Source organism: Capsicum annuum, chromosome 4 (assembly GCF_002878395.1).
Source record: "Capsicum annuum cultivar UCD-10X-F1 chromosome 4, UCD10Xv1.1, whole genome shotgun sequence".
NCBI lineage: Eukaryota > Viridiplantae > Streptophyta > Magnoliopsida > Solanales > Solanaceae > Capsicum > Capsicum annuum.
Genome location: NC_061114.1, coordinates 162594192 through 162617704, shown reverse-complemented (window position 1 = coordinate 162617704; position 23513 = coordinate 162594192). Strand labels below are relative to the sequence as shown.

Genomic DNA, 23513 nt, shown 5'->3' with positions numbered 1-23513 from the left:
GCTCATGACCCTGAAGGACCATAAGCTAACCCATGACTGATATATGTACCTAAGTACTGCATAAAATACTTTATAATGCGGAAACATGAACTGAAAGGCCATAAGGTTCAAAACTGAGACATAGTATCTAATAAAAATGTAACATCTGGGAGGGGTATAAAATACCCAAAACAACTGAAATATGCTATATGAACATATTGTAGTCTGGAAAGCCTCTAAAATGTGATTGTCTGAATAAGGAATTAATGGGATATGTCCCCAACTAACTCCAACTAATAAACTAATTACTGAGATAATAAAATGATGATCATGTCCTCAAAAGATGAGGACTCACTGCTAAGTCTGATAGCTGAAACTGGAATCTATTGATGCTCTGGAGCTCGTGTTTTTAAACCTATGGTATAAGACACCATAGCGCAAATGCGTCAGTACTTTGAATATACTGGTATGCATGTGAGATAGGCTGAATGCATGGGGTTCATATGCATGAACAATAGCAATAATAGATTGACTATCATGAGCGTGAGAATACATGCATGAGACATAATAACTAACACTGATACCATGACAAAATGATTACTAAATCTGAATACTGATAACATGACATACTGATAACTAATATAACTGATAACATGAGTGACTATATCTGATAGTCCTAAATCTAATGGAACTAGCTGAGTCCCATACTGTATCAGAGTTGACTGTATTTGACAGTCCTAAAATCTGAAGAACTATCTGAGTTCTATTATTGAGACTAATTGACTGTGTCTGACAGTCCTGACTCTGTAACATGAAACTATGCGAAGTATTTATCTAACCGATATGCCCCTAATATACCATTATGGCTGAGTTGGGGTCAAATCTATAACCCCAATTGGAAGGGTGTCAATACCGCGCCGCTGGTAAGGACAAGCTGTGGGTGACCCTCATCTGATAGTGTCCCGAACAGAGAATGGTGGGGCCCTTATCTGACAGTGCTTATCCACCACATCAACCCTCATCAAATAGTGTTGACGTCTCAACCTATGTTGGATACATAGTTCTGGGTGTAAGGATGGCTTCTAAGAATCACACCCTCATCTGATAGTGTGTGTTCCCATCCTTGGGTTCACTCGGTGCTAATTCCTACTCCTATCTAAATAGACTCTGGACATGATTTACTAAACAGAACATGGCTGAGTTACTGAATTCGGTTGACTGACGGAATACTACTGATATCTGACAACTGACTGAGTTCATGAGATCATGGAAATTTCCTGAGTCATAAGACTGTCTGAAGTCTAAGGATTCATAGCTTGGCTAATAGTATCCTGAAAACATGACATGGCTCTAGGCACATAGCTAACGTTTCGGGTACGAGTACCCCCAGGACTCGATGGAAGGAAACTGACCAAGAATAACTTACTTGAATATATAACTAACATCATAATCCATAATACATTTATAGAAGCATTTCATCAAAACATGTGATAGGCATAACTTGTACATACATGGGGATTTCATGGTATCATGCTAGTTAGGCACTTTTCCTTCATCTAGGCATTTAATCAAACATATTGTAGGCATGGTACATGTAAACATTATTGTACAATAATTAAACATCATGGTTCAATTCTAATTTCATCATTCAAGGGTTTAGTCATAGGTTTGCATGAATCTATATCTATAATAATTTAACCTACATAGAACTTATCACCTAACATGGAGTAGAATTCAATTTCTTATTATCCACATGAACAAGAGCAGCCCAATCACGAAATTAATAAGAAAATCCATAAAATTGAATTTAGAAAAGGGATTCTTGGGCTTCATGGACGAAAGGAGTCCATGAATCAAAACTATGCATACCTTGGTTTGTAAATACACGAAGATTGACGAAGGAAATTCTTGATTTTGAATCTTCTATGAAAAGCCCTAGGTTGTTCTTGAGAGGTTTTTGAGAGAAGAGAGTGTATTTTGGGTGAAAAGTAGATGAATCACGTGTTAAAGGGCTTAAATAGGGGTAGGAAATTGACCCTTTTAACCCTAGATATGTCTTGTAATTTCACTAAAAATTTCCCGAATTGGACCCCTAGCACGACGCGGTGCTATCACGTCGTGTCACTAGAATTTGACAATTGGGAAACTGAGGGATGGCACGACGCGGGGCCATCGTGTTTCCCCTTCTTTTGCGACCTAGAACTTTGGCGCAATGCGAAGAAAATCGCACTGAGACACTGGAAAAGGACAATTGCCATTTTAGCTTCTGGTGCGGCACGCCACTGACCAATATGGTGTTGTTTTTCGACGGGAACTTGAAATAGTCATAACTTCTTACCTGGTTATCGGATTTAGGTGAATTTTATATCGATGGAAAGCTTATTGAATTTCCCACATGACAATAAGTGAAAATCTTAAAAATACCAAGTGTACGAAAGTGGATTCATCTTTCAAAGAAAGCTCCTAACATTTTTTAGATGATTTTAAGCTAGGAAAAGATATGGGGTATTACAGGTATGATCTATCCTTCAAAAGATCTAGCACCATTTAATATTTCACAAAGGTTTCCACCACCTATTCCTTTTCTAACCATTTATCATGACAACACCCTTACCTCACCGTCCAAAACCTTAACTCTGATAGTCACCTTAGACTCTCCCCCACTTAGGGACTTCTACATTTCCCATTTCACAACATCATCATGCCTCCAATGCCACTACCATCCTAACGCAAGAACAATCGCTTAAGGAACCAAATTATAAGATTTATCCATGCCTCCCAAGGTAAGACCCCAAAAACTAGACACGGTATTATAGGCACGAAGTACTTCATAACAATCACCTAGGTCATTATAAAGAATCAACCCGACCAAACCATACCATAGAAGGAGTCCTCGGAACTGGACATTGAAAAAAACATAAACACATATACCATAAGTAATATAATGTGGAGCCAAGACTCATATCTAGGGAACAAGGCAAATGAAAAATGTGAACCTCAGGCATAAGAGTTATAAGAATGTACGTAACACCAGTAGAGTACTCTCTTAACTGTGATAGAAGAGTATCACTAGAATATGTGACCCAACCTTCCCTTAAAATCCATATTAAAAAGGAAACTTAAGATTAACCACCAAATTTCATCCCATGACACCTATAAGAACGACACCCCACCCTAATGGGTATCACAAAGGATGTGCACCAAGGACACTTGGTTTTTTCTATACCCAAAATCTCAACCAACCAAATGCTACCTATAGCCCTGTATAGTCATACAAACTCCATGATCTAACCCATCCAATGACAAGACCCGCAATCCACTAGTTCAACCTGAACTTCTGGCCTATATGTCACACTTTACCACAATTATATTCCCCAAGCCACCAACCTTAACCATTCCACAAACCTTATCCAACCTACCAACTTACCTCTTCCATGCCCATATTGCTATCCCCTAGTTAACATATTTTTTTATCAAAATCAATACCTAGGATAAAATCTAGAATTCATCAACCACCACACACTACCAACAAGCACCCCATGTAGTATATGGACATACATGTTCCACCTCACAAGGAACACACTGGGACAGTAAAACCATTTATCTAAGAGATTCTTTAATCACCCTCAAGCTCCTTTAACCCAACCGAAACCATTTTATAATGAAAGAATAGAAATTGGATAAATGTTTGATATAAAACCAGTCCCAAACTGATCTCCCATTAGAAAGATGCCACGAGGGTCGTCAAGAATACCTCAGGAAATTCATTCACCACCGAAATCAAATACAAAGAACTACCTTTTGAGTTAAAATCTTTAACCCGAACCAAATAATAAAGATATCTCTTTTGAAACCAACCTCTAAGTTCTAAGATATAATATAACTTTTCCCTTAATATCTAGGGAACGAACCATCCTCCCATCCTATAAACAACTCACAATAGAGCCTAAAGACAACCTTTTTATGGATCCGACCACCTAATAATGAATAGCACGAGTGCAACCAATTCATTTCCCTGAATTACATAAAATTCACCGTATGCGAGTCAAATAAATCCACCAAGACCCTTTTATTACCAACGGATACCATGAATCCCCATAGACTTTTTGGCAATTGCAAAGTCACCTACTGGGGTAGTGACAGAAAAAAAAGAGCTTGAAACAACCTTAGGACCAAAACCAAAATACACGACAACAAATGGGTCCACAAAAGAAAGGAAACCCCGAACTAAGTAAACCATACACACCACAAATAAAGGAGTTTTCAACATACTAGTATCGGCATCAAAAGATGCCTCGGACTCCTGAGGGATAGTAAGAACATTGAGGTGATCCTGACCAGTGCTGAAGCCAAAAGTAGCAACCGATATCCTATTTTCCCAAGCGGCAATCCTTATAGAACATTCTCATTGTATATGACCCAATTGACCACAACAAAAACACCAATTCCTTCTTCGTAACAACCACGGTGTAACCAACCACAAAATCTATAAAGAGGATAGGATGATGCGGATTGCACCCCATTGGCCCGAGATTGGGAACCTTGTGCCCTAGAAGAATTTACCAATCTAAAAACACCTTCCTCTAAATAGATTTCGGTAGGGAGCACAAGCCATAGAATAGGAGTTAGGACCCACCCAACTATTCCCCTTAGACCACTTACCACCACACCATTGGCCTCTCCTTTGTTCAGAGAACCTAGACTCTCTTACTTTAACTATTTCTCGACCTTGCCTCATTCCTCCCATACTAATAAGACCAGACCGGTATGACAGATTTGTCACTATCTGGGTCAATAGATTAATAAAATGATGAAACTCGGTATTAGTAACCCCCTCCCTGAGGTAACCGAGAATGATAGCCAAACACCGAAATAGGGTTAGTGGAGATTGGTAGGACTCTACTAGAAAACCAGAAGCTGCGACCTTTTGCCGCGTCTATGCCCCATGAGTTGGACTAGATCCATCCATGTTATCCTCGAGTGAGACAAGTGAGTTTCCATAAACCTTAGATTGTTGAACGGACATAATCCAAGAGAGGAACCAAAGATAATTCAGAGAAGAGTTCATGACCTTAGACTCCATAGCCTGAACACAGAACACCAATAAAGTGAAATATGTCTAAATGTCTCATAGCCTCCTAATTATAAGTATAATGCATAACACATCCATAATCAAGACTCTACTCGACATGGCTTTGTGGACACCCCACGATACCAAAACCTAAAGCTCTACTACCAACTTGACATGACCCGAACCAAGGCCTTGTCGTAATAGGCAATCTCAAGTCCAACCGGGACCGAAGACCACCCCTGATACCCAAACTAACCAACCGACATGTACCCTGAATTGGATGAACTTCGAATATATAATAAGATAATGTATTAAAAATATGGTGACTTTGGGATAAACCTATATCTGAGGCCATCCCAACCAAGTATATCCACCCAATAACCTAAACCAACCATCCAAGCCAACCAATAACCATGCCAAACCATTAAACGAATTAAAAATAATAACCCAATATATATAATAAATAAATCATAATGAATCCATACCATACTTAAGTCCAGAATTGTCCATACAAAGACTCTAGACCAAATCAAAGAGTACCTGGTCGGGACATGCCCCCGACATAGCCATAAACCAAGTCTTATGAAGGGCAAAAGTACATAAAGTAATCCATAACATAAAATAGATGCCTTTTGAACTATGAAAGATCACCACTTCAATCCAATAGATGATCCCGAATCCGATCACTAAGCAGAAGGAGTAAAATAGTCGGTTCCTGCATCATTTGGGAATACAGCCTCCCAACGATGGGTTAGTGGGCGAACGCTAGCATGTACTCAGGATAGGGATAAAATAATAACATTTAATAAAACCAAGTAAACCATCCTTATGCATACAAACCATACATACATATAACCATACCGAGAAAGAGAATCGGGTTTAGCATACTTTTAAAACCATTAACCTAGGTATGTATAGCTTAACCATCCTTAACCACCCATGGACTATGTAGATCCAGTGTAACCCTGAATAAGCGTCGATGCATGTATCCACATGAACTGGAGATACCATAAGAGTAAGGGATTCTCGGGTGACCTTACCCTCCCCCCATGATACATATGTATAGTGTACTTAGAGGATTTTTGTGTACCTCGTAGTATCATAAAAGGGTCCCCATGTCGTACCCCTCATGTCGGCAAACTTGAGTTTTCAGTGTTCGTTCATTGAACTCCCACCTTCATGGTTAGCTATCACACCCTAGCTATTATTTTCTAATTAAAACCATTTCCAACCAACCAACCATTACTCCATTTATTATTTACCAAAGCTATAAATAGTGGTATCGGCATACCAACTATAACTTGAAAGTATTGTCCTTAGCCAAACCTTTTAAGGTAAAAGAATTCCCGTGTACCCATTTACCAAGTTAACCTGGTAGAGTCCCATGTACCCCATAAGTGTTCCATTATGTTTGCTTGGGGGATTACATTGTACCCCACAAGGATGTTTAATTAAGCCATAACCATTATTCGAACTAATTTTATTATTTTATTCACTTGGGGGATTCCAATGTACCTCGTAAGGTTAGCATTTAAACCAACAATAACCACTAAGACCTTACCTTTTAACCATTCCAAACCATTCACATCAGTTAAACTATTTTAGACCGTTCCAAAAATTTAAAGCATTTATACCATTCAAACCATTTACACATGCAAAACCATCTAAATCCATTTAGGGTTCCATTACCAAACCATACCATGCAATAGTTCAAATGAAAGTTCAACAATAGAGTGAAAATATTCCTTTAGGCATTTTATCAAACATGTTGAGGGCATACCTTTACCAACCTCAAAACCAAAGTATAAACCATCATAATTAGGGTTACTCAAGACCCATTTGTTAAACCATACACAACACACAACCACATGTGTAAACCATTACCAAAAATATGTACAAACATAGTTTAAACCAACACCCAACAATATGCATTAAGACTCTCAATATTGATTTTGAAATCCACCATTTATGATTTATAATCCATATTTAAAACACAATAAAACATGCCTTTAGTTGGAACTAACAATGAGGGAAGAAGCACATGCCTTATACAAAAGATTTCGTAGAGTAACATGACTCTTGAGCCCTTTGAGGAACACTTGTAGAAACCCTAGCCTCTAATCTCCAAGAGAGTGTTTAAAGAGAGTATTCGGAGTGTTCATATCCTTTAATAAGTGTTATGAGAGGCCATCATAGGTTATATTTATATAACGTGAGGACATAGGGGTTTAAGGCTGGGAAATGTTCGGACTAACCCTAACTTACAACTAAAAACAAGCCATGTTAAAGGGTACAACTTACCCATGTCATTTGTTTCCTAGGGTTCGAGTGGTACCCTAAATCATACCCTAGACCTTACCAAGACCTTACAAACTGGTTTCTATACGACTATACCAACCTAACTCGTACCTTAGGGTACGAGTGGTACACCAAACTGTACCCATCAATCGTATCTTAGGTAGATTCCACATGACCAACCAACAAGCAATATATGACTTGGCATTGCATCCCTTGTATCCTTTTATACGACTCATACCTTGTTGAGTTATAGCTTGGGAAGTAACCAATCCTACCCTACTATCCAATATACGAGTGAAACATCAAGCCAACCCCCAACCCGTATCCAAGGGTACCATTGGTACCCTTGAGTTTTACCAAGTCCAGTAAGTCCAAAACCCAAGGAATTTTGCAAAGGGCCAAATCCTAGGGTGTTTCAATTTCAATCCCTCATTTCATTCTTAGTCAATACCATGTCCAATTCTCAAATTTAAGCTTTAAACTATATAAATATGATATTCTCCCAAGTTTAACTCATTTCCATGTCCAGATTTATGTAATTTATTAGGTTATTGAAATATAATATGTTCTAGGTGTATGAATTATGATTTACTAAAATATTTTTTTATGACATTATCATATCTAAAATAATCATTCAGTGCTTGAGGGTTATGAACACGTTTGCATGTTTTTGTTTTCAAGTAACAAGTTAGTCTGAATCATGATTTTATCACCATATTTAGATCATCATTTTTATAGTGAATCCACGAGCATTATTTCATGTTAAGTACATCAGTTTACATGTTCATAATTACTTTAGACTCTGCATGCACTATTGTTTTAAAAATACCATAACCTGAGCTTATCAGTTATCGATGCATGCACCAGCTTTTGTTTCAGTGTCTTTCTGTTGGGAGTAGGATTTAGCACCGAGAGGAGAGTGTGAATTCAGCACATCCTATTTCCCAGAAACTACATGCCACTGTAGGTTTAAGGGCCTCGCCAGAAAGTGTTTCCCTTTGCCCAATATGGGCTCAATTTAGTGATCACTTCAGTTCAGGTTCTACTCTGGCAAGAACAGAACAGCCCTCTTCAATGTGGGTCAGACGTTGGACTCCGTAATAGCCCACATAGTTTATGTTAGTTACATGATAGCTCTCACAGTTTCAGTCACTACTCAGTTTATATCAGTTAAGGTTTGCTTGGCCAAGTAATCAAATTACCAGTTATTCAGTCAGACAATTTTACATATTATTCAGTATTGAGATCATATCAGTACATGCCTTGTTGGTCTTGCATTCATTTTACATTTTCATGTTTTCATGCTCAGTATTCAAACATGTTCCTCAGTTCAGTTTTACTACATGTTCTGCTTTAAATAAGATTTACGTACAGTAGTCATGTTTCTACCACTTCCCAGCTTATAGAATTATTTTTGGCTCATGATTTATAAATCTCTCTATGACTTACAGTTTTCACGTATAGCCATGTTTTAAATGTACATTTTAGAAAATAACTTATATCCTCATTTGTAAAGCATATTTGTTTAAAATATTTCCATGACTTAGTGCATATCCCCATATACTTAGTACATTCTAAAGTACTGACCACATATATGCATTTGTGACTACATTCCTTCATGATGTAGGTACCAGATGTAGTCCATATACCAGGGTCAAACAGTTCTCAGCATTCAGCTAGCAGGTATGAGTTCTCTTATTTCGAGAACTTTAGTCAGTTGTAGTTCATGTATTGTATTGTTATTATTCTTATGTATTGATTTGTGGTAGTTGGAGGCATGTCCCAGCCACCTACAGTTACTATAGTAGAGGTTTCATAGATAGGCAGTCAGAGTCATGATATGTAATTCAAATTCTTTCTTCAATTTTATCATGTTGTGAACTTTATCAGTATCACATTCATTTAGATTTTCTCATGATTATGCTTCAGCTCAACAAATTTAACTTTTATTTACATTATAAACCAGTTGCTCAAGTAGTATGCCAGTACACGGATTAGCTTAGAATCACTTGTAGTTTCAAACACCGTGTTACGACTAGGAGGTAGTCTCGGATCGTGACAACAAGTTTCAAAGAACTCAAAGATACAACCAAATCAACAGACCTAGAATATACTGATGTCTAATAAAGTTCTTTTAATGTCATACATATAAAAATTATAAAACATAGCATAAAATGTTTGTAAAAAAATAAGAATCTCCATTATTCTCATGTCTTTTCCTCCCACACAATGACACTGTGCAACTGAGACGCCATATGAGAATGCTGGACGTACTTATACACGGTAATTATAAATAATTTTTACTTTATTACAAATAGAAGGTAAAATTGCCCTATATCAAATATATTAAGGGGAGATATATTTCGTTCTATTTTTCTTTCTCAAAATTTTAATAGCTACAGCAACATATTCAGTATATTCCCAAAATATGAGGTCCTATACCACTACTTTAGAGGTGAGGCGAGAACCGATTTTAGATAGGCCTCTAACTTAGAACATTATACCTGCCATTAGGTAGACTATCCAATCTTGAAGAGAGCCACGCAACTTTAAACAAAAACGTGATGACTCACGACACTGCTATCCCATCAGATACAGAAAATGTAAGTCTTGATTATAGCATTCTAAATACATAGACAAAAATCATTTGGCCAGTTGTGGGGGAAGGGAGCACTAATGATATTCGTTTCAGTGAAACTACAAAGACCACAGCTACCAACAAAATTCAGCAACAAAAGTTATTTAACACTCAGGAGAACAAAACTCACCTGCAAAATTCAACAAGGAAAAGAAAGCAACTACTGTAATTTATAGCAACCATCAAAACTCCCAAAGCAAAACTCATCAACAAGACTGAGCCATAAAAGCTAATCAACTCTCCGAAAACAAAACCCACCATTAAAATTCAACAGTAAAAGTTACTCAACTTTCAGAAAACCAAAGCCACCAACAAAATTCAGCAAAGAAAATGTCCTTAGCACTCAAAAAAACAAAGCCATCCCTAACTAAACCACAAATCTCCCAAAATCCAAAGATAAGGACCTAACATTAACCCTAATTTCACTAACGTAGTACCTCAATTGCAAAGAACAACTCAAAATTCCCAAAAAGATCGAATTTTCACAACACAAATGCTAATTTCACTAACCCAGACAAACCCAATTCCTTAAAATAAAAAAACTTTATCACAACGAATAAAATATATAATCGAAAACTGGAAAGGAAGATATCCGGCAAAAAGCAGTCACACCAATGATAAATTTGTTTTTGCTTTGTTAATTGCTTATTGATGTAGATAATGGAGAAGACAACATAGATATGATAAAGAGGAAGAGAATGACATGTATTCAATGCCACACGCATAATAAAGTGGCACAAACTCATCATCATATCGCGTGAAATAACAAAACTATCCTCAAACAAATTTCATTTGACAGCAAGCATACATGTCAAAACCCTCCTTTATGTAATGTACTAATATAAAAATATCTAACTGTAAAGAAAAGATAACTTTCTCCTTTACATTTTAATTTCAGAAGGAAAAATAAAAGCTGAAATGAGAGAATATTTGAAAGTTATATGGTGGTACAAGAAATATCAGATAGAATAATAAAAATGCAAGATAAGGTGTTCAAAAATTGTTACATTTTCGGTTCCGAGCAATTTTCCCTTTTCTTAGTCCAAACGCCAAACCTGCAATCATATGAAACAGTTAATCACTAAGAATAACTGGTAATGGGATCAAACATAGCTTAAAATATACATTTAACCTGAATTTTTCCATCAGTAGAACCAGTAAATATCATTTCTCCATCTTTATCCACAGCTAAAGATGTAGTTCTACTCTGGCCAACACTTCTCATCTTAATGGAAGTCATCTTTGCAACTCTTTCTTGTTGCCATACCTCTATGTTGCCTGATTTTGTGGCGAAAAATATGAAATCATTGTTCACGGCTAGTCGTTGGATGTCTGAACCGGTTGAAAATGTTCCAATGACCGCCTTGCTAGGGAGAGAAAATGCCTTCACAAGCACATTTTATGTTATGGTTTTTGTCCTAACTTTCTTACCAAATTTAAGTTTTACTTTTCTTGAAAGGAAAACAAAAGTAATACCATAATTACTTACTCTTCTATGTTTGGCAAACCTTTTTCTTGGAGGAAAGGTTTTGGACATCTATAAATAGAAGACCTCATTTCTCATACCATAACACAATAGCATTCACAATATAGTCGTTTAAGAATTGTTTAGGGGGAGATTTTACAATTTTATATTTTTCTTAATATTAGTTTTCATGTGTAGACAGTTGGCCAAATAATATTAATAATATGTCTTTTTAGTATATTTTTACTTGTCATCTGAATTATTACCGTCTTGATTTACAAACTTTAAGCTTCCGCATGACACCCTCTTGATTTTGAACCCAACAAGTGGTATCAGAGCCTATGATTCAATGGTCCGATGGTTCAGATTGAGGACATGTTAAAATAAAAGTTACAATCAATTTAATGATAATGAAGATCTTTATCTAGCTACCTATGGAGAAAAGTTTCAAACAAATTTTTAAAAATCTTGATGCTAATCCATCTTTAAAACCAAAATCAATTCTCAAACCATGATTATGAGCTCCAACTTTCAACTCTTGCTATCTTTTATGCCTGGGCTTCTTTCAACTCATGCATGTATACATTTAATTCATGAGCTCCACTTTTAACTTGTGCTCACTTTCAATGCACAAGGCTTCACTTTCAATCATCTTCACTTATAATATAGGGCTCCAATAATATCAACTCATGCTTTTATTTTTAACGTATAGGACTCCAATTTTTAACACATATCAACTTTTAATCATGGTAAGCAGCAGTGGTATATGAAGATCGTGTGAAGAAGGGAGGTCAAGATTATTTTGTTAGAACATCAAGTCAAAAGGGGAGATTTGTTAGGGTTTTTGCCCTGATTTTCTTACCAAATTAAAGTTTTACTTTTCCTAAAAGATAAATATAAAACTCTTTCATATTTGGCAAACCTCTGTCTTGGAGGAAAGTTTTTAGACATATATAAATAGAAACCCCTTTCTCATACCATAACACAATAGCATCCACAATTTAGTCGTTTATGAGTCTTGGGGGAAAATTTCTCTCAACATTTTTATATTTTCTTTAATATTAGTTTTCATGTGTAGGCAGTTGGCCAAATAATATCAATAATATGTGTTTTTAGTATACTTTTATTTGTTATCTGAATTATCATCGTCTTGATTTGCAAACTTTAAGCTTCCGCTTATTGGACGAGAAAGAGAAACCATGTCATCCTCAAATGTTTTTATGCAAGTAAAATGTCTATCAACGAGAAAATGTGTATTACCTTGCCGGATATTCCATCAACTAATGAACCACCAGCGAAGACAACATTCTTTTGAACTTGGAGAGAATAGATGTTCTGTTTTCCCAACAACTTCTTGGCACCAGCATAAAATGTGGTTGATGTTTGAGAGCTTAAATCAACTTCCTGCCATGTGTTTTAATATGCTTATCAATCTTAATCTAAAATTGAAAATATTTGATTTCACCGTCATGCCATTTGTCTCAATCAATGGGACATCAACAGAGAAATGTAGGGGAAAAAATCCCCTCCTCCTTCCTATATAACTTACCTGAAATGCTTAAAAGTATTACCTGGATACTATAACCTGTGCAGCCGCAATAAAGCTTATCACCCATAATGGCAAGGCACTTGACATATTTTTGAAAGTTTACATGCTTGGGAACTCCTGACCAATTATAAACCTGTAAAATTTTTAAGTTTGATGAGTCATCTGCACTAGGTTAAGGTCTCAATAAAAATATGTTATTTAGTTTACTGACATTCATTGTTGTCTTAAATTAACAAGTCTTGCATGACAAGAGAAACTTGTGTTTAAAGAAATCCAGATTGTGGACCTTGATTCCTGTCGCTTGAGATGCGAAGCATGCAAAATGAGTGTTAGCTATCAACTCAAACACCGGCTCTTTCACATCATGTACCTGAAGACAGTGGATTTCCTCTTGATTGATAGCCCAAACCTGCAAAAATTTTAAGGAGGGCATGTCTAACAATAATGAAGCCTTTAACTTAGATATCAGCACATTGAGATAACGTTCTCTTAGGGATCATCGCAAAAGGTTTGATCTTCGTAGTATTGTTAAAATCCATTGTTGAACTCTGGTTCTTTTAAGAGAGAGATTACAAGGCTATGTTACTTGCTTTCTGCCTTCTCAAGCAATTAGTTTTAAGAATTAAAGATTTCTAAATCGCTTCTTCTTCTACTTTGTCTGATAAATATTAGGCTTGAAACTTGGTGATAAAGGGCAGCCCGGTGCACTAAAGTTTCCGCTATGCGCAGGGTCCGGGGAAGAGCCCCACCACAAGGGTGTATTGTACGCAGCCTTACCTTGCATTTTTGCCAGAGGCTGTTCCCAAGGCTTGAACCCGTGACCTCCTGGTTATACGGCAGCAACTTTACCAGTTACTCCAAGGCTCCCCTTCCTGAAACTTGGTGATATTTTCAGATAATGGTAAAACCACACTTGTTCCCTACTTATTTAGTATTACAATCATATCTTTTCTACGTACTTCATTACTAGAAGGAGAGCTCACCCTGATTGTTCTGTCCAATGAACCACTATACAGTTTATCACATGAAGATGACACATAAAGGCATGTAACTGCCTTGGTATGTTCACGAGTTTCATGAATTAACCTAAGAACTCTTTTTCCAGTTTCCCAGACCTGAATAGAGAAAAGATGTACATGTTAAAGAAATGTAGCAGAAGATGAAAAGAACTATGACTGCTTAATAGGAAAGTCCCTTACCTTGATGGTTCCATCGGAATGACTGCTAATGAGCAGACCTCTTATGTGGAGCAGACAAAGAACTTCTCCATTCAGCGATACGTCCATCTCAGGACATTCAGAATAGCGCCATAATTCTGCCTGCAGTACTAACTATTAGAGCACTTCAAAGATGCATTTCTTATGTAGTTGGTAATTACTTATTAGCATATAAATCACTTACACCATCAATGCATGGCAAGTTCATCAAGGTTTTCATTATATCACCGACCACTGTAGAGTACTTTTTAAGTTTCCTCAAGCTTTTGCACAAACATTTTGCATATATTGCCAGTTCGCAAAGTGCACCTTATAACATAATGAACAACCACCAGTTATGAGTGAAATCTTCAAATGTTTCTTACCTACTTGCTAAGTAGCGAATCCAGCCTTACCTAAATCAGTAATAAAGCCTCTCAAAGCAAGAGCTGCCAAGATCTTTTCCTCGAGGTTCTTTGTTGACTGCAGCATTTGTATAAATTGCTCGAGCAAGGACTTACGAGCAACATCCCTAATTCCAGTATCAGGAAAACTATAGAGCATGTGAATTAGCCATGAGGCTACAATAAATGAAGATTTTGCTATCTCCATGGAGGTGCTCTTAAGGCATTCCTCTAAAGCTTTGAATATTAATCCTTTCTCATGATTGCAAAGAACAAAAGCCATTCTATTTTCCCAAGAACTCAGCGCTTTTTCTTCCTCTTCCTATAAACCACGTGTTCAGTAAGGATTACTAATTGCAAAAATTACAAAACAATAAGCTATAAAATAATTAAATAGCTGAAGAACTTCATACCATTGTATTTGTGATGTCATTTTCACCTGCTCTTTGTTTCTCTTCTTTCATCATAGCATTATACCCTTGATTAAATCCTGCAGCCTTCAGTAGCTGGGCTTCAAGGAAGGACTTACCGGAGTTAGTCAGATGCCCGGAAAGAGATAACAAGCCATCAAGAGCCTTGAGCTGAGATGCAGGAAATTCTTTTTTGTGAAGTGCTTCAATCAATGCTTCTATTGATTCTTCCCGGTACATGCTCATTTTTCGAGGCTCAACCTGGATCAAATTCCTCTTATCAATTTTTATTTAACACATAGTGGCTGAAAAATATTCCAAAAATCAATGGAACAGACCAGAAGGTCAAGCTGCAGAAGAAGAGGAGCAATGGTAGATTTCTGCTCCATTGAAGCCATCTGTAGACAGACAAGAAGAGTGTGCATTGTACTAAATGCTCCCTCGTCCTTAATTATCTGCAGAATCTGGTTGCACAACGTTCTCCTGAAATACAGTATAAATAACAAGCATCTTTTATGAGTCCAAACGTAGAGTAATCAGTTTAGGATGATTATAACCAAAAGATAGGGTACAATATTTGAAATTTAATTTCAAAAACCAGATAAGCAGGCATTAAACAAGTCAAACGTGATTTTATAAGCTAAATTATGAAAGAACAGTGTCATGTTTGTTTTAAATACCTGCTTAACAAAACTAACTCATAAAGAAGTTCTATGCATGTGGCCTTCACACTATCACTTCCTGTGTGAATCAACTCAAGAACAGGAGATAACTCGATTCTACTAGCTATTGTATTTCTGCAACTCGTATCAGCCCGAATACAGAATAGAAGTATGCATACAATGGACTCTCTTCCATTTTCATGTTCTAGGCACTTGAGTAAGGCAGAAATACCATTTCCTGATATAATCTGCATAGCATTGAATGATCGGTCACTCTCACCTCCTCCTGTAATAATCTGTTCGAGCAGCACAACGGCAGCTTCCTTTGGTCCTATTTTGAACTCAAAATCACTAGAATCCTCATTTCTATTTGATATAATCTGAGTAAGAGAGGGTACAAAATTACGAGCTGAAAGTTGAGAGAATGATGGCCTGAGTAGGTAAATAAGAACTGCTGCTTCAGGAAGACCGTCTTTCAATAAAGTAGCTAGGCACTCAAAATCCGAGTCCACACTTGTGAGGATCTCAGTAATGCTATCCTCTACATATAGTAGCTCAGATAAAATATAAATTGTCGTCTGTAAAACTTCCCTCTTTATGGAAGCTGATAATACCTCTACAAAACCATTCACTATTGTTGGTGCAGACAAATAGGAGCGAACTCCTTGAGATTCAGCTCTCAAGTCATTCCATATCTTTGCTATAGTCAATATGGCTTGTTCACACTCTTGTAAGTCCTCTGAAGTGCACAGACATGAAACATAAGGTTTTAAGCCATTGATGATTGCTTCAGTTGCTGCTTGAGAAATTACACTTGTAGGTGACATTGATACAGTTGCTCGCATAAATCTTCGTGACCTTTGTTCGACGATTTCCTCTATCCGCCTATGATTGGGATGACTAAATGCCGGAGATGGAGTAGATTCAGATGATCTCTCTCTTGAAGAGGGCATGCTTAAATAACTTCGCGGTGTTTCAGAGTATGAAAACTCCTGAGCTAGGTCAGGGTGCTGTTCCCTCCAAGAGGTTATCAGTCTCTTCAGGACATAGTTGGTTTTAGGTAGAGTATCTGCAGATAAAGACTGCCTTGTAATGGGGCACGTTGTATTACCTCTTTTTATCCATTCCTGTATGGCTTTCCTTTCATATGTTTGACCAGTTTCAAGGGTGACAGGGTCATTGAATATTTGCCCAGTTATTGGACAGACAAAATCTTTTGGTGGCCTTGATGGAGCAGTCGACTTATCTGACAATGGGAGAGAAATGCAACTGTTACTTCCTTCATCGGTATTATTCGGAGAGCTGTAATTATTAAAGAGATTTAGAAAAAGTCAATCACCTCCAATATTAGAAACTAGAAAGTGACTTGTATAGACATACCCTTTTTCTAACGATTGGTTAAGGCTCAGCCTTCGAGCATTTTTCTCCCCGACAGTTTCATGCTGCTCCTGCATGTGTAAACAACTATCATTGCAGTCCCATAGATTAAAGTCTGGGAACCATTAGGAAAAAAATCATTTAAGTGGGGATCTGAGACATACTGTCCTTTCTTCATCTGAATCTGCTGAGCTAATTTTTAATTCTTGGGATAAATGCAAAGAAGAAGAAATTGAGGAGTCCTTAACGCGTCCAGACAAGAGGCGTAACACAGGTACACCTTTTCTCGAGGGGGTATCTGATCTTTTTGGTGAAGGCCCTTGGGAAAGAACTTTATGGGACTCCACTTGAGGGGAGTCCACTGAAGGGAAGGCCTTAGGAGATTGTTTATGGTTTGTATTAGTTTGCTTGACTTTGGACCTGGCTTCTACATCCTTATTGACTCCACCACAATAGGATGAATTGTTTTCTTGATTCCTCTTATTTGATGCAATGTGTACATGAGGCTCAGGGTCATAATCTTCTTCATCCTCCTCAGGAATTCCTTTCTGAATATGACAGGAAAGAGTAATACTTTACGCGAATAATCTCAGTACCCCAAATTATCATAATTCATAATATAGCCAGATGTAGCAAAGTTAAAGGGAAAAAACTAACTAGTGGATCCCAAGTCGTGGAGTCCTCCTGATTATCCGACAACGAAGAAGTCATATTCGATCTGCTAAAATCCAAAGGATAAGACACAAATTTTGGCATTTTCCTTTTACAGTTCTCATAGCTATAACAAAGTTGTAAATATAGAAAGACTGCGGTGATAGAACTAACAAACATTCAGTAACCACTAGTTAACGGAGCTGACCTTGAAGTTCCTTCTGCATCATTCTCCTTCGCTCTCAGAATATGAGAGAAACCCGCACTCTTTGGCAAGATTGGGCCAAATTTGACATAATCAGGTATTGACCGGCGTACCTCATGCAGTGGAGTCATCGGTGGCTCTGCGATTGGCAACAGAGGAATTGCCTTCTTTGATGTTGCAGAGTCATAGTTCATGCAGTCCTTATAGTATTTTGCATAAAGCCTTGTATTGTCATCCAATGATTGTCCATACAGCTGCTCGAATTTCTGCATTTTCTCGGCTTGATCAGGCCTTACAGAGAATATCAAAGATTCATTAAAATCATGATCAAAATCCATAGTGAAAGACAAGTCACTGGAATCAGGAATGACATCTATGACGATCCGATGTCTCTCCTCTGAGTACCACCCAACGATGGAGCTCATGTGTGGAAGAAACAAACATTTCCAAAGCTCAGGTGCAAAATCTATCCGTGAGAAGAAAGGGTCAACAGTAAACATCTCCAAGATATGAAGTACGGCATTGTTAACGTGGTTTCTCAACTTCCATAAGTAAGAAAGATTCAAATGAGCCCAAGCAGAGAGATAAAAATTAGGCACCCCTGCAGTTTCGTGGCTAGAATCCAACATAGCACACACTTGCAGCATTTTTTCTGCATAATCTAGTCTAGCCATCTTAGTTTCAATGTTTGATGTATTGATTGCCTCTTCAAGGGCATCAATTCCCCAGTCCAAATTGGCTAAAACTGCTTGATCAGAGTATCGAACTTCTGAATCTTTATCGGAGCTCCCATCTTCAGCTGCTAACCTCTCAGCACACTGTTCTTTATGTAATGTTCTTTGTTCCTTGTCAATCAGCCTATCTTGAATGAAGCTATCTACAGAAGTGATCAAGGACCTAACTATGTCTTCCTGATCCATTTCAAATCTGTAATTTCCAACCATTTTTCACCCAAAGTGGAGCTCACCAATCAAACATATAGTCACAGTTCGAAGTTTCAATTTAATAGAACGCCATCGAGATACTTCAACTAACAAGGGAAACAGGAAAAATCAGAAACATGAGATTGAGAAAGCTAAAAGCTACCAACAACAACATATCAAGTGCAGTCACACAAATTGGAGTCTAGGGAGGATAGAGTGTATGCAGACCTTATCCCTACCTCGGAGGTAGAGAGGATGTTTCTGACCCCGGCTCAAGAAAAAGAAGTAAAGGAAGTAAAAGAAACAATAGATAACAACAGAAATAACATATAGTAACTGAATGGAAACTACAACAAAACAATATAATATTGGGGTACAAGAAACACCATACAGTAACAAGTAACAGATATCGAAGGACAAGAAACAACAGGAGCAATACTACGACTACTAATATGAACGGACAGTAAGACAACACATGGTTACCTATCCTAATTCGTGTCTTCAAAGAACATTGAAGACTGTATCAAGTGCATAAGAACAAGTACTTTGCTCAAACCACATTCAGGTAGAATGTCAAACAACTTGAATTCATAAAAGGAGTAGTTAGCTAAACTCACTACTAGAAATATTTCAAATATGGTTTAGAGTTTAAAAGTTATATGAAGGTTAGGACCAATGTCTTTTAATGCTTTACAAAAAATAAAATTAACAATTAACATAATGGAAATGGATATAATGGAATAGGTTTGGTTAAAGGTTGTTTTTCCAAAATAGCATAGCATTTGTCTTACCCAAGTTACAACTAATATTAAGTTTACTGTATCTCCAACATAGAAAAGCCAAAGATAAATAAAGCAATATTTTTAACTATATATAGCAAAGAAAAGACAATAGTTATTTTTTTGTTTTCCTTATCTAAGTGAGTTAAAAAAAAATTGGAGAAAGGAATTTGTGTCTACTCTCATACTACTCTTCAACTATTTTGTAAAAACAAATAAATATAGACATTTCAGATGACATAATTTATTGTAACATTTTTTAAAAAATTGATGTCATTAGTTTCATTCCTCCATCTGTTTATTTGTCTCTGCTATCACCTCCCATCTCTCTCATCAGATGGTAAAAAGTCTGGAGGTGGCAAAATTAGTCCACGTAAGCATACCTGCTCAATTTTGCGGAGTTGGGCGAGTTATTTCCCCACTTATTTATTAACTTATATATTTCAGTCAATAAAATCGGGGTGTTATTTTTGTTCAAATTGACTCATGAAAAATCTTATCAAAACATTTTTTAAATTACATTTTAGTATTTGATATGCTATTATATCGTCATAATTAAAAAAAAGTTTTATTAGGTATACTAAAAAAATAATTAAAAACTTAATAAAAATAGACGGATTGGGTTACGACTCGCATTTTAGCCTAATCAGTCAAAATCATTTATTATTTCAACTCATTTAAACTTGCTCAAATTTGATTAAATCCGCTCATTTGACACCTTTAGATGAGACTAGTGCAGATAATCAACGCTGAAAAATTAAAACTAGTAGATTCAAAAAGTTGAGCGCACTTCTGGTACTGCAGTTGTGGATATAATGGTAGAAGAAGATCAAAGGAAATAATAGGTTATAAGGAGTTCGATTATAAGTTCATTAAAACATCCTTAAAAGCATATTTAGCAAAAATTCAAGTTTTTACTTGTTTATTTGTCAAAAAACTGGAAAGAACTAATTACAATATTGTAATCAATTATAATTTCAGGATCATATATACCAGAATTAACTGTAGCACTTAGTCTTAAACCAATAAAGTAGGGACCTTTTAAACCGCTTATCCTCAAGGTTCATAAACTTGGGCTCATTTGTTTGCATTTAATGGAGGTTTGAAAATGTTTCAGACTTCGGACCATAAAATACATTTGTTTTTTATTAAGATTTTAGCTCTTAATAGGTATGAATAGGTCTTAATCATTCAGATATAGAATCACGACTTAATAGGTCTGAACAGATATTCTAGTATTGGATAATATTCACAGTCATTCTATTCATAATCACCAGTCACCACCTCTGTCACCGCCATCATTGTCAACCACCTCTACCATCACAACCATCATCAACAACAAATATTGTTATCAACCACTATTGTCAACCGCTAACACACCTACTACCTCTATTATTATAATTATACTTATATTTAACGCCACCACCGCCGCCAACAGCACCACCATCATCAACGACTACCGGTCAATCCCTACTATCGACCAACTCATCTATCACAAGTAGCACCACCGCTAATTACAACTAATACATCACAATCTCCACACATTCTTCGGCGGCCACCACCATTGTCACTAATAACGCGACCTCTACCATCACTTCAATCACTATCATCGCTACAATTTATCTCTACTAACAACCATCTCCACAATCACAACTAACAATATCTTCAACTAGCACCAACACATCGTCAACCATCATTCATTCATTTTTCAGCCATCACAATCAACACTTCCAACTACTAACATCAAGCAACGTCACATCACAACCACCACCACCACTATCAATCGCCACCGTCATAACAGTCACTACAATATCAACCATCACTACTATCACCACTAACATTACTAATCACTAATATCAATCATTGTCACCGCAACCATCATTATAAACCATCTTCACTATCACTAACAAACATAAATAATTTTTTTCAATCAAATAATAATTTTGTTGTATTAAATTACATACTTTTTTGATATATAATTAGTTTTTTATTTGAATTATATTTTTTATTTTATTATATATACAAATAAAAATTTTTTGTACATTCATATGTTGAAAAACAAACAGTCTTAATTATTCAGTTTTCAGATCTAGAGACACTATCTTAATCATTCAGATGTGCATTCAGATTCAAACGTCCGAATCTTTAAAAAAAAACAAATGCAGCCTTAATATAATATCCCGTCATGCTTAGGGTGTGTTCTGTAGGAAGGAAAACAACTTTAGAAAAATATTTTCTACTATTTTCATGTTTAGTTGGTTAAAATTAAAAAAAAAAAAAAATATTTAAAAAAATATGTTTCTTGAAAATAAGAAAAATGATTTTCTGAAAATTATTTTTCTGAAAATTATTGATCGTGTCCTCCTTACTCTCCATCACATCATATCTTCATCTCTACCTCGATAGCATCCATCCCCATCACCCCACCCTCTGCCTACACTACCACCTTCCATAGTATTTGTGTGGATCATATACAAATACTTTTAGAATGATATTTTTGTTACTTACCAAACACAAAAAAATAAGTTAGAAATTCACTTATTTTCCTAGAAAAAACATCTTCAAGAAAATTATTTTCATGAATAACATTTTCCTTCGTACCAACCACACCAATAATTTAAGATCAACATGGCTCAATATCTCATCAGGATTAATCTTATTTGTTTTATCTCGCTCACCCAATTATCAAGGTCTCGTCTTTACTGTTGGAAAATAAGATAGATTATCAGTTAGAATGGTAACTAATGGTAACCCGAAGAGTGATGATGTACAAAAAGTTACTACTGTTACTTACACTGACACAAGACAGTGTATGTAAGTTGATTAAACAAGAAACTCAAGAATATCATTTCATGAATTTAGTGTGGGTGAGAGAGAGATATGTACCTTAATTTGATGAGATTAATCATAAGCAATCCATGCAATAAACCTTGCTGAACAAGCTAATTACGACAAGAGCTTCATCAGAAGATTTATATTCATTATATTAGTCTTCTGTTTCTAGAAATTAACTAAGCCAAATCCTCAAAATCTACAATTGGAATTTTAGATACAGTCAGAAAGCTATGACTAGAAAAATGAAACTAATATTATAATAGCAGCCGGCCGGCCGGAATAACTTACTTTTCTTTTACTCGCTGATATATATATAGGGAATTTTTTCGGAGTTGGAAATTATGGTGTTTGATCATAAAAATTCAGAAATAATTTTGGAAAAAAATTCGGAAAAAGGAAAACAGGTTTTTGTTGTTTTCACAATTTTTCAACTCCAATTATAACTTTTATTATTATTATATATAACGTCAATCTTTTAAATTTTTACATAAAACTCTCCTTATAACATTATTTTTTCAATATTGCGTATATAGCAGTTTTACACAATAAGATAATTATAATTTCAAACTTAATGATATCCTAATTATATATCTCTTTTTCTCTCTCATCATTATTTTTATCCCTTATTTAATTTTCTCTCATATTTAAGATATTATTTTACTGCTAATTTATATTTATACTCATAAATATATAAAGTATTATATTTATACCTATAAATATATAAAGTATTATATTTATAATAGAAATATACAAAATATGTTATATATAAAGTTTATACCATGTATATATCATATACACATATATAAATATACAAAGTATTAAGAAACATACTAAGCATATTTATAATATAAATATACTAAGTATTTTATATATGAAGTTTATACCATGTATATACTATATACACACATATATAAAAATGCAAAGTATATTGAAACATACTAAGCATATTTATACATTTATGGTATATGATATAATATACCATAAATATGCAAAGCATGTTTTACATAAAAATAATTTATTCACACACAGTAAAATCCTTTATGTATAAGAAAATTAAAAAAATAAATTAGC

At 35.8% G+C, this 23513-nt stretch overlaps 1 protein-coding gene across 3 annotated transcripts; it reads right to left on the bottom strand.

Moving 5' to 3' along the window:
- Nucleotides 1-10718: 10718 nt before the first annotated feature.
- On the bottom strand, nucleotides 10719-22730 carry LOC107852496 (putative E3 ubiquitin-protein ligase LIN-1). Of its 3 annotated transcripts, none has more exons than XM_016697534.2 (17): nucleotides 22494-22730; nucleotides 17909-18935; nucleotides 17707-17770; nucleotides 17214-17597; nucleotides 17012-17120; nucleotides 15691-16918; nucleotides 15349-15493; nucleotides 15014-15271; nucleotides 14613-14922; nucleotides 14402-14526; nucleotides 14200-14319; nucleotides 13984-14115; nucleotides 13287-13409; nucleotides 13023-13133; nucleotides 12712-12855; nucleotides 11119-11370; nucleotides 10719-11041 (listed from the first exon to the last, which is right to left on the bottom strand). In XM_016697534.2, exons 2-17 carry the CDS (start codon nucleotides 18847-18849, stop codon nucleotides 11024-11026), a joined length of 4464 nt encoding a protein of 1487 aa, XP_016553020.1. In that variant the 5' UTR covers nucleotides 18850-18935; nucleotides 22494-22730; the 3' UTR covers nucleotides 10719-11023. The 3 variants fall into 3 exon arrangements, with proteins under 3 accessions (XP_016553020.1, XP_016553018.1, XP_016553019.1); XM_016697532.2 differs by having other exon boundaries at nucleotides 15691-16974; nucleotides 17053-17120; XM_016697533.2 differs by having other exon boundaries at nucleotides 15691-16974; nucleotides 17053-17120; nucleotides 17707-17767.
- Nucleotides 22731-23513: the final 783 nt, after the last annotated feature.

What these genes read in the sequence shown, in the direction of transcription:
- LOC107852496 (XM_016697532.2), bottom strand. Translation starts at nt 18,849, where the DNA reads ATGGTTGGAAATTACAGATTTGAAATGGATCAGGAAGACATAGTTAGG. An exon ending in ATTCCGATGGAACCATCAAG is followed by an intron (nt 14,116 to 14,199) that starts GTAAGGGACTTT and finishes TTCTCTATTCAG; the next exon opens with GTCTGGGAAACTGGAAAAAG. An exon ending in CTCAAGCGACAGGAATCAAG is followed by an intron (nt 13,134 to 13,286) that starts GTCCACAATCTG and finishes AAAATTTTACAG; the next exon opens with GTTTATAATTGGTCAGGAGT.